Source organism: Carassius auratus, chromosome 31 (assembly GCF_003368295.1).
Source record: "Carassius auratus strain Wakin chromosome 31, ASM336829v1, whole genome shotgun sequence".
NCBI classification, from domain to species: Eukaryota; Metazoa; Chordata; class Actinopteri; order Cypriniformes; family Cyprinidae; genus Carassius; species Carassius auratus.
In genome coordinates this window covers 4,365,052-4,377,918 of record NC_039273.1, presented here as the reverse complement: position 1 = coordinate 4,377,918, position 12,867 = coordinate 4,365,052, and the positions used below count along the sequence as shown (strand labels likewise).

The 12,867-nt window shown below is 35.8% G+C and overlaps 1 protein-coding gene across 2 annotated transcripts in view; it reads right to left on the bottom strand.

Annotated features, from left to right (window-relative positions):
- The window catches only part of LOC113050265 (guanine nucleotide-binding protein G(s) subunit alpha-like), a 34,237-nt gene extending 21,462 nt beyond the window's left edge, over window positions 1-12,775 (bottom strand). The window contains exon 1 of one of the 2 annotated variants that reach the window (XM_026213067.1): window positions 12,236-12,775. In XM_026213067.1, the coding sequence (XP_026068852.1) occupies window positions 12,236-12,449 (214 nt within the window). In that variant the 5' untranslated portion in view covers window positions 12,450-12,775. Of the gene's footprint in view, window positions 1-1,684; window positions 3,012-12,235 lie in introns of those variants that run through there. The other variant, XM_026213068.1, reaches the window with a different exon arrangement.
- Window positions 12,776-12,867: the final 92 nt, after the last annotated feature.

Sequence of the window (12,867 nt, the reverse complement as noted above, 5' to 3'; positions counted from 1 at the left end):
TTGTAAGTAAAGCTAAACTAAAAAGGAACTGGTTGGCTATGACTCAAATCAAATAGTGAAATGCAAAACAAAACATTAAGGAGATATCCAGAAACACCACCTAAAGTCTCTGAGAGCCTTAGCTGTCAAACATCGATAAAGTTGAATGATTCTACAATTTTTGGTCAACCGCGCACAGTTGTCTCAGTTTCTAAGTTCTTAATATGAGAAGAGAGTTAACTCATCCCCTGCAGATGTGAAGCACAAACTACACAAGCACCCAAACACCTCAGATTCAGGCGCTCAGTTCAGATGTATGATGGGAACCCTCTTTATCACAAGACATATTCTGTTACCAGACTCCAATTGTGTCAAATAGGCCTATTTGCATACAGGACTTATCCTTGTGTTCCAATTACACTGGTACACATGCCTAAAACATAACTCTTGAAGCATTTGTATCTAGAAATATCCCTTAAATGCCAGCCATTGTGATTTAGTAGCTTCGCTATGTTGAATACATTGCAATTTTTAGAATAAGGCACTTTTAGCCTGTGTGTAGTTCTGAACAAATAGGTTGTTAGAGAACTGGGTTTTATTAGAATTAACCCAGTCTCTTGAACAGAGACTAAATCAAATTAAACAGCAGTTAAAATGACTTCATGTTGTGCTACGCAAGATCCATGAAATCAAAAAGGCTTGCAGATTTGATCAAGTTCAAGGTAGTAAGGTGGTAATCAATTATTATTATTTTTTTAATGGACAATAACACCAATGCCATCAAAAGGGCTGATATTATGCTGATAAAGACATACTAGAGTTTAATGAAAGCAAACAAGATGTATACAAAATTGCTGAATTTAAATAAACCTTATATTTACCTTATTTACTTAATCACACACAAAAAACTACAAAGACTATCGGTTGATTTAGGAACGGACAATAAGCAAATTACATTTTCTGTTAATCGGTTTAGCTAATTCATAATCTATTGCTAATCTAAACTATGAATATTTAAAGCATGAAAAAAATGTCATCTAATCGGTTTCAAATGTAAAGCTTAAAAAAAATATGTATGTCATGTGGATGCCAGAATGCTAAACCATAAAACTAGTACAATGCAAACAACTCTTATAAGGTCTTGAATACATAAAATACATTTTTTTTTTTTAAAACTAAAAATGATGCACTAATCTAATCTCCCAAACAACTTAATTCAGAATTTTTTACTTGTATGGTATTAAGCACACTGCTCATTTAGCAAGATGCAGAAACCACCCTAAACTCATAAACACCGTCTTGAAGAAACACGTGATGTGTTTAGGGGTCAGCACATGCAGGTGTTAAGTGTATACTTATAGGCTCTCCAGGAGACAGTTGTGAAGGAATTATAAAATCATGGGAGTTCAAATATTTACATAATGCAAAACCTATTCGCCATAAATCAGATGGGAATGAATGGAGTGATTGAGCGGTGATGGGTGAAGCATCACAGGCCTCCACAAGCTAAGCCCTAAGGTGTCCACTACAACGGCACAGGACGCCCAATCGAGACGCGTGTACCTACATCATGTACTCGGACAAATGAATCAAATTCACACAGAACGCTACGCGTGACAGGCCCCGATGACGTCACGGCGGCACCCGCATCCAGCAGGAAAGCATTCGCAGCAGTGACAGAACCTCAGCTTTCAGATAAACCTACCTAACAGCAGCAGTCGATGAGTTGCTCTGTAGATCTGTTTGTCTTTCTGGAGCTGTTTCTCTATCTTTTTGTTAGCTTCTCGCTGGGCCTTCTCCTCATTTCGCTGGTCCTCAGTTTTACTGTTGCCCAAACAACCCATTTTCCCAAAAACCCAAGAAAAGTTTTGGGGTGGGGGGGCTAGAAGTGTATCTACCGTGTGAATAAATGATCCAAATGACTTGACTGGCCTCCGATCAGAACACTTTGATGGAAAACCGGGACATTTATACTAGTATGCACATAACTTCCCTGGCTTTAGCTGATAAGGGAGCACGGGGAAATATGAAAGCTATGAGTGACTGGTATTGTTGAGAAGAGCTGGTGGAGAAAACACTAGGCCGGCCTACAGACGGCCGAGTCCCGTCGAGCGCTTGCTGCTATCAAATATGAGATTTCTGTGTATGTATGTGCATTCAGCGAAGCCTTCGACGTTACATGAATGATTTCGGCTTTCCCACGACGGAGATTTAGCAAATTTCCCGTCGCGAATCCATGGTCGGTTTCCCGAAATAACGACCGACTCCTATTAAAATCATGAATAGCTCCACAAAACGCGATTCTTTTCGGTATCTTACTGTCGAATCCGTTGGCCGATGCAACGACACGGGCAGAACGAGACAGAAAGGGTGGCTACAAATTAAAAAAATAAATATTTCCACCAAAATGACGGCATGTGGATCATTCCGCCCTGCGCCGTGGCCGACATGAACCTTTTAACTCCGTCACGAAACGACGTTGTCTGCGAGAAAAATACGGTGGAGATGCTGAAAAATTCCCCTCAGATTGACGCTATTTTCCCTCCTGTTTTGCTTATGGTGAATGATGGCTTTTTTTTCGGTTTGTCCAAATCAAACGAGGCCCTTCGCCGTCTTCTCCGTTACCGTAATTTGAATTTCTCCTCACATCCGTAGGCTTTGCTTTGACGCGAGCGGCGATCCTTACGGTTCTTTCTACCGCAGATGCAAATGCGACCGATTCCGTCGATATTTTACCGGTTATCGCAGTCCGAGTCCGCTGTCAGGCTACGTTTTGTATCCTTGTTGAATTCGGGTGGTAGATCATGTGCATTTGGATACGTGAAGATAAATCCGATGCCACAACGACAGCGATGGATTCCCTACGGACGGAGCGCGTTGAATCCCCAATCCTGGCGAAAGAATCCTTTTCGAGGGTGTATTTTTAGCGATTATTTCCTTTTCTCAGTGAATTCTACATTGAGATAGACAGCGTTGAAGAGATGGGTGGGGCAAACAGCTCTCATTGAACCCTGCTAATCACATGACAGCCCGAAAACGTCAGCAAGCGGCGATTCTGCGGAGCGAGGCGCCCTCTTTGAAGACATGATTCATACGTGATAAAGTTCGCGATTCCTTCCGATTCATCTTTGACTATTGACCGTTATCGCTGGTTAAATGAAGGGCAGTGCAAAATAGCCTTTTGTGAGTCTCTAAACCAAAGCTTCAACCTGAAAACATTAAAATACGCCCATTTTAAATAGAATTGGGGGACGAGAACTGCTTACGTTAAAATATACCAGATCTGAGTAATAATTACATTATTTTAATCAGTTAATTGTTTCTGAACGTACATTTTGCATCAGAAGCACAAAGAACATTGTACTAAATACTCTTCACCAATGTGGTTTGAATCCCGAACGGATGGCTCTTTTGAGTCGGTTCTTTGTAAAGAATCAACAACATACAGCGCGACTAGTGCAGTCTGATTCCCGAACGAAAGACTCGGTTCTTTTTTAGAGAATGAAGACATTTATGAATCGCAGAGCAATTACTGAACGTGTTTTAAATGATTAAATCATTTTTAAATGATTATTGTAGTCAGTGGTATTTATATATATATATATATATATATATATATATATATATATATATATATATATATATATATATATATATATATAGTTATAGTTATAAAAAAAAAGAAGTCAGACAAATAAAATATATTTAAGCACATCTTTTGTAAGATCTGTTGTGTATCTGAAATGTTATGTAAATATGAAATTCCCATGTAGCACAGTGAATGCAATACAAGTTATGATTCAAGTATTTAAAAAATAACTATGATTTAATTAGTAAATGTTTAGTAAATTACTAAAAGAATGTTTGTATTTAAGTGTTCGTATTCTGTTGATGTATTTAATACTGAGGGCCTCCTATAGTCTATGTGGATGTTAATTAAAACTACCCCTTATCAAATCTATGTAACAACAATTGTATTAATAATCTGACAAATTTGTGAGAGTTATTAATAATTGCAGTGTACATAAACATAATTGCAAATAGGAGAACAAGTCACTTTTTAATATATCAAAAGTAACAACATTCAACCGAGGCAAACAAAAGTAAAACCATGCGTTACAAAGCCATGTCACAGAATGTCTTGCCAGTCAATAAAGTGGTTAAAAGTGCTTCTTATTATTACAATAATTTAAGGCTTCCTACAACAATGTTTATATTCTATCATGTCCTTCTGCAACTTTTTTTCATGTACGTTTAGCTTTAAAAAGTACTATACATTCTGATCTGCCTGCTGAGAATCTCCACAGACATGTAATGTCATATACTCTTTGTGATGTATAACATGTGCCAGAATAAATCAGAAACACTAAATAACAATCTATTTCACCAGCATATATCTTCTATTCTGGCTATTAATTACTACATTCATTAGATAAAACAGGATGCCAAAGACTTCTTGGAGGTTTAAAACGCTATCTGAATTTAAGGTGATGATACATGGGGCATCTTTTTTGAGTAATGTTGCTTGGGCACTTTCTCATTGAGAATGGGCAACAAATCTCTATCTGGATAATTTGATCTGTCATGGGCCCTGTGTCTCACCTGCATCGTACTGCAACATCGCTCAGTAAGTTGCCCCATGTATCATCAGCCTTAAAGTTAAACTAAATAAAATAGTTATGTTTTCTACAAAGGTATTTTAGCATATACTCAAAATATTAGTTGTTCAGTGCAAACATATGAATACTGTACATTACATTCATCACACATGCTAGAAAGAAAATTTATACTGACTTACATTTGGCAATAAACTTAACTTGTACTTTATAATCTGTTTTTAATACATCCCATGCATCGGTTGGTGTGAATAGTCTTTGATTTTTGTCATATATTATTTATTTGTATTGCTCCAAACAAAGGCTTAAAATAGTGGCATTCTGATAGTCACTGAGTAAACCAAAGAATCCAGAAACATAGTTGTATTAAAGGAGATCAGACTAAAGTCAATGTGATGTCAACACATGAGAGATAAACTATTGTATGACAGTGACCGAATAGGAAAATGAAGTTTCATTGAGCTATTTTTTGACACCCTGTGGTCTATTTTTGATCCCATAATCTTTGTTTGTCATTCGGGGGCCGAGACTAGACAGACTCATTTGGAAACGAGGTGAAGTATGCTTTTACAGGGAGGGTGTGTTCAAAATTTAAGGCTGAACTAATCAATACAAAGTTAACGAGTCACCATACTCAAAGTTCTTCAGTGGTCACATCCATATACACATATACAACTAAATTCCATTCTGAGACAAAACAAAAGTTATCAAAGTTATTCATGCATGGATAATGTATGTAAGTTGAGATGACTCTTATGTTTGAGTACACTACACTATGATCTATCACCAGAAGGTGGCAGCATTTCTCTAATAATGAACTCCAGCAGACTTTTTTTTTTTTTTTTTTTTTTGTGGAACTGTAGGCCATTTGTGTCTGGAACGCTGTATGCAACAGTTCTAAATGAGGATCATCAGAATGCTCAGGACAGTAAGTACATACACAGTCTCACATTCTGAGCTAAAAGCAGAAGTTTGAGAGAGTACAAAACAAAATATCAATTACATATGACACATACTCTTAATAATAATAATTACATCTCAAAGTTGTTTGTGGAAAACGTTTTTTTTTTTTGTTCTCACAAAGTCTCTTCCTTTGCTTTTTCCTTTTCTTTTTATATTCTTGGATACTGTTTCCTTTATTTCCATTTTCCATTTTACGTTTATTATCCATAACACTGTTTTTTTTTTACCACATATTAAGGAGTCATAGTTCAATATATCAACCAATATTTCTGTGACCAAACAGACTCTGGATCCAACAGATAAAGTTTTTCTATTTGCCATAAGTAATTAGGCTATTAGTTAATTGTTTTGTGTAGTATTCTTGTTTTATTTGCAAACATTAATTTTGCATCATGTATTTTCCTACTTTTCTTGTAAATATGTTGTTCTATTTTGAGTTTGCATGATGAATAATCACAAAATGGAATGGGACAGAAAGATGAGATGGATGTACAAAAAAGAGACACGGTTTGTAGTTTGCTGAAAAAAATGTTTGTCTTATTCATTTAATATTTAACAAGTTTTTAATCCATTTAAAGAAAGTATGAAAGTGTTTGTAAGGTGTTTCCCATAAGTCTCTGTGATATCCTTACCCTTAATGTAGATGAGTTAGATCCCTCTTTGAATGTTTTTTCACCTGACAATAAGATGTAGCCTATAGCACTGTTACACAATGAGGTTTAATACAGTCCAATCTTTAATCCAGGACCCATTTGTGTTATGTCACTTTACATAAGAGAGTCCCTTTCAACGAAAGAAGTAATTAGAGGTATTAGTTGCCTTCTCTTTGTCTAATGTTATATAACTGCATGTCTTCGTCAAAAAAATCTATCGTTATCAGTGACAATCAACATGATAAAGTTTCGGCATGCATTATAGACCAATTGGCTTAATTTAGTTGTGTGTAACCAGAGGTCAACATCCACTTATTCTGTTAAAACTGGATGCAGAATATGTCAGATGTTGCATGATCAACAGTGGACTCCTTATGAGTCCATTCATCTGATTTCATGCAATATTTCATCCTTCATGAGAGGATGTGAATCTGTTTAAGTGAGCAATAACAGCATGCAGTTAACATAAAATAAGACATACACTTGTGAGCTTGCAGCTGTGAGCAGTGAGATCCAGCCACAACAAAAGTGGCCACATCAAAAGAGACAAAGTTAAGCCAGAAACATTTTCACTGAGGTTGATTCTGCATTAAAATGAAAAATTGTTATTAAAGCCCAAAAGCTTCACACTTCATATTTACTTTTTAGACGAACACACACAAACACTACCGGACTGAGCCCCTTAAAACACACAGAGATCGTTTTCCTTCATTCTAAGGTTGTAACAATCAGCTTTGTATGTGTGTGTCATCTGTTTTGAACCGAGCACCCACATGACTGGAGTATTTTGGTCACAGAGCTTAATAGTTTCTTCGTTTTTGGTGTCGGCTGCCCTCCTTTTCTTGTGTAACTTGTTAATAAAAAGAAGAAGAGCTCTCATAAAGGTAGCAGCATATGAGGCCTTGTGTACCACTTCTTTATCAAACCATGACTGCTCTAACGGTGTTTACACCTCCAAGAAAGGCCAAATGAGGAAGTCCAAAAATTCTTTAAGTTTGAGAGAGAAAAAATAAGGCATTTGTTTTAGAATTTTCTTAGGATTCATAGAACCATTTAATAGAGAAACTGTATGTATTTCAGACCAATGGGCATTTATACATTACACTTTAAAAAAAGATGCTTCTTTAAAAGTTCTTTACATGCAATAATGGTTTCATTTAGAACCATAGCATTCTGAAGAACCCTTTTATGCTGAAATGGTTCTTTGTTCCCTCCCTTTTGTTTTTCAAATCTGTAACTGTCAAAGTATTTCATTACCGATTTTCTGGACAAACTCTCAACAGGTAAATAATTTCATTCTTAAATTTAAATACAAATTGAATTTTAAAATTGTAACTGGTTTCCAAATAAACATCTCTTTATTTAGTTTTTGGTCACATATGGGTGTGTGCCGCTCTGATAAGCTGTGGAAACTGCTCTTCTACAAAAAGTAAGTAAAAGAGACATTTATTTTATAATTCATATTGTTAGATTTTTATTTATTTATTATTATTTGGGTATATGTATAATATGCAGGGGGGACTTCTGTCTCCAGCCCTGTTCAACCTATACATGGCCAGCCTGTCGAAACAGTTGGGGAAGTGTAAGACATGTTGTCTGAGAGGGAACACTCTGTTAAACCATCTGATGTATGCAGATGATTTGGTTATTATGTCCCACAGCACTGTTGGGTTACAGCAGCTGTTGGATATATGCTCTGAGTATGGGGTTGAGTTTGAAGTAAAGTACAATGCACAAAATAGTGTTGTATTGATATGTAGGACCAAGGAGGATCAGAAGCTGCATTTTCCAATGTTTTACATGTCAAGGCAATCCCTCTGTGTATCTTACTGTACGAAATATCTTTGGCACATCATCACTGACCGGTTGGAAGATGATGCAGATATGTATAGGCAGAGACGAATGTTGCATGTTCAAGCAAACATAACATCACTATTCTGATGATGTGAAAGTGAGATTGATTCGTGCATACTGAACCCCATTGTGGGTCAACTACAAAAAGGAGACCATGCACAAACTTCAGGTAGCATATAATGACTGCCTGAGAATACTGCTAGAAAAGCCCAGGAGTAGCAGTGCAAGTAAGCTCTTTTGCGACTCAGGGCTAAGCAATTTACAGGCTCTCTTGAGGAACCTAATGTTTAAGTTTATGTCCCGACTTGATGAGTCTCAAAACTGTATTATAATGATGCTCACAAGCCCTAGGTGCAGCTCGGTTAGATATCAATCATATTTGTGGAAACATTGGTATGGGTGAGGCTGTTAAGACTCTCATGAATCAAAGTATGTTTTTATGTGTTTATGTATCTATTCCTTCTGTTATGTTGTTGGGTCTAGAGCCTGTAATAAAGTTGTTATATATAATATCACCCAGTAACAAATTTTTTTTAAATAATTTAAACTATCCCACAAGATTGTGAAGGGCTCACATACTATGGACTTAAAGGCATCATATTGATTGGATTGTGCTTGTTTTACTCAAACTTGGTGTTCATCACATCATTTTTTTTTGTGTGTGTTTTACTAATTGATGTATTTATTCATGTTCAATGTCAATTGTCATTCATTGATGTATTCAGTTAATAACTGTTGTTAAGAGCACTGACACTATTGCATGTCAATAAAAACATACATAATTCACACAACATGCTGCTGTTGTTATTGTTTTAATGTAAAACCTTAACAGAGGCTACACTTTAGGATGCCTCATTACTGATTTTCTGGAGCTCAGCCATACAACTACACCGACTGTCAACACAATCTCAATAGGTAAATAATTTTTTCTTAAAATGTCAATAAATTGTAACTCTCAAATGCTAATTGGTTTCCTATGTCTTTTCTCTTTTTAGTTAAAGAGGACATGTAAATGTGACCAGCTCTGTTCAGATACTCTCCTCTTCTTAAAGGGTTAGTTCACCGAAAAATTAAAATTATGTCATTAATAACTCACCCTCATGTCGTTCCAAACCCATAAGACCTCCGTTCAACAAACAAAGTTTAAGATATTTTAGATTTAGTCCGAGAGCTCTCAGTCCCTCCATTGAAGCTGTGTGTACGGTATACTGTCCATGTCCAGAAAGGTAAGAAAAACATCATCAGAGTAGTCCATGTGACATCAGAGGGTCAGTTAGAATTTTTTGAAACATCGAAAAACAAATACGAAAATACAAAAATATTTTGCTCCAAAAATAGTAAAAACTATGATTTATTCAGCATTGTCTTCTCTTCCGTGTCTGTTGTTAGACAGTTCAAAACAAAGCTTTTTTTGATATCCGGTTCGTGAACGAATCATTCGATGTAACCGGATCTGTTTGAACCAGTTCACCAAATCGAACGGAATCGTTTTAAATGGTTCATGTCTCCAATACGCATTAATTCAAAAAATGACTTAAGATGTTAACTTTTTTTAATGTGGCTGACACTCCCTCTGAGTTCAAACAAACCAATATCCCGGAGTAATTCATTTCCTCAAACAGTACACTGACTGAACTGCTGTGAAGAGAGAACTGAAGATGAACACCGAGCCGAGCCAGATAACGAACAATAGACTGACTCGTTCAGTATACTGTACATTCATTTTCAATGGAGGGACTGAGAGCTCTCGGACTAAATCTAAAATATCTTAAACTGTGTTCTGAAGATGAACGGAGATCTCACGGGTTTGGAACAACATGAGGGTAAGTTATTAATGACATCATTTTCATTTTTGTGTGAACTATCCCTTGAAGTGCACACATACTGTACTGTACTACTTTTGGACTTCATAAACAATATTTTCACATAAACAAACAAAAGGAGACAATCTGTATATCTAAACTCAATTGTGCATTTCAGATGCTGTCACATCATACAACCTCATCATCTGCAGAGAGAAACTGCCATTCAATCACTCCAAAATACAGATAATGATTAACTTAAAGGCATCTTAGAAGATAGTGAAGATATTTCACTGGAGCTTGGTCTTCAATACACTATTTTATGTTCTATTTTGTTTTACTTTAAGCATTAATTTATGTTCAATATCCACTGCCATTAATTTATGTATTCTTTTAATTACTGTTGTTAAAATACCATAATTTTTGCTACAATTTCACGTCATTAAAAAAAAATGTAAGTACCTAATTGACACATTGTTGTTGTTGATTTTATGTAAAACCCTAATAGATACTTCAATATATTATAAGACCAAGCAGATAGAGGAGAAAAAAACACTCTTAATAAATAATACATACAAATAATACTAATATTAATATATTAATGAAAAACTATCATTAAAAAGGTTATTTATAACAGCATTTGGGTTCTATATGGCATTTTAAAAAGCATGGCTCTATATGGAACACTATGAAAAAAGTTATATTTAGCACTAAAAAGGGTTCTGCTATTGTTACAAGCCGAAGAACCCTTTCTGGTACTGTTTAGAACCATTTTTTCTTAAGTACATCTCATCTTGTTTCACAGAGAATAATCAGCAGAACTTGTTTTGTTTTTTATCCAAAGAGGAAGTTGAACCACACGACGTGCAGTGGGCGGAAGGGGAAAAAATTATAAAACATGCAACAAGAATAGCACTGCAGTTTTAGAAAATAAAATGGTCTTAAGAAAATAGATTCATTTCACTTTTGTACAATTTTAGCACAGAATCAGCAGAATGTTTAGATTTATGTTCTGCAAAAATGTCTGAATTATAATTTCATTCTTGGCTAGACAAAAAAAAAAAAAAAAAAAAAAACTAACAAACCAACAAAAAAAAAACAAACAAAAAAAAACAAGTAGGAAAGGTTTTCCAGATTAGATCTTGACCAGATTTTTTCATTGTTATGACAATCACAGAAAGCAGGTTTAATCTGAGTTAAAGAGCCCAGTCCGTATGAAACTCAAAATTACTTTAAACACTATTTTTACACTATAGACATTTTAGGGGGCATATTCAGAATAGATGTCAATTAATGTGTTTTCGGTGGCCGACCAAAAACATGATGACCATAGTTCCACCAAAATAACCAGACAGACAACACTATCAATTCCTTTTCTAATGCATGGATGCAGCTTCTAAAATCCACTGAAAATGGCATACTATCTACATTTACATTTTTCCATTTAGCAGAAGCTTTTATACAAAATGACTTATATCTGAAGAATACAACAAGTGATAAATCATAGAGGCAAATAAACACAGGAAGTGCTCGTAATACAAACTTTCAGACTTTGTTTAGATTAGAACAAGTACTAAATAGGAAAGATTAAGGAAAGAAAAAGCAAAGGAACACTGGGATGTATTTTCCCATGAAATAAATCTTGTTATTTTCTTCATCCTTTCAAAAAAAAAATAAAAAAAAATACATGAGCACAGAAGGAGCGGAAAAACGAGAAACTATTCATAAAGCAATTAGGGAATTAAATATTTAAAGAATCAATGCAAGTGCCTGAATAAAAATATAAAAGCTTCACTTTTCTGTTTTTAAAGCCTATGCTTGGCTTCCATTGTTAATTTTATTACTGTAAATGCATTTTATGTTTTTGTAATTCTTATATATAAATATGGTTGCATTTAACACAAAACCCCAAAATGGTCTTTTTAGTCGTAATGACCTCTAAAATATGTATTTTTTTATTAGGAGTAAACGAAGAACTAGTAAAAAATATAATTTAATAATCAATGGACTACATTTCAATAGTACCTGAGTAAAGATTAATACTTAAGTATGGTAAATTACGTTAAGTTATACAGTTGAGAAGACTTCTGAAGTGATACAGGCCAAACCTGCCGTTTTAAACAACTTTAATGCATTTCAAACTTGTTTAAGCTAATTTTATTTTAGACTTATTAAAACCACGCCATTATCACTTCTAATGATTAAAAAAAAATGACCACAGTATTTAGGTGGAAACGATGGTTACAATGACAACATGTTTTAAAGGGCCAGTCGCAAACTTTCCATCGGATGCCTCGACATTTGGCTGCTCTCGTTAACTTTGACAGCAGATAAAATAGCGGCACCATCCTAGAAACGCAGCTCTTACCCAACAACAGCAGCCTGTGCGTTTGCTTGTACTCTCTCTTCTCCGCTTGCAGGTCCTTGTCAATTTTTCGACTCCGTTTTTTACTCGCTTTGACCCGCGCGAACTCCTCCTGACAGGACTCCACATCGATCCCGGGACTCACTCCGGTCCGTCCGCCGGTGTATGAGATCGCCGAATGTGATAACCTCGATCTGAAGCTGTGACACATCCCCATGGCCAGAGCTGGGAGCGATCCTTGAGATGTTTAGCATTGGAATGGAAAAGTCTTGTAGGATAAGAGCACCATGAGGATGATGATGATGATGATGGTTATCCAGGTCAGGTGGAGAGAAGGCTAGCTATCCCTTACAGCCTTATCGCTCAGGCTCTCCAAAGCTGTTAATTAGCCTCATCGGGTTTTCCCTCAGTTTATATGATATTCACGAGTGGACAAGAGTGAACTTTGACCTGACACGCATAACGTACTGGTTCACTGTTTGTTATTTTTGCTCCGCGCGCTCTCGCGGACTGACCTGAGATCAGCTCTGCGCCGTAACTTTTGCACGCGTTAAATTTTCACGAGCAGCAGGGGGAGGTCACTTCACTCCGTGACGTTGTTCAAATATTTGTGGCTTCCACAAATTATCTTAAGG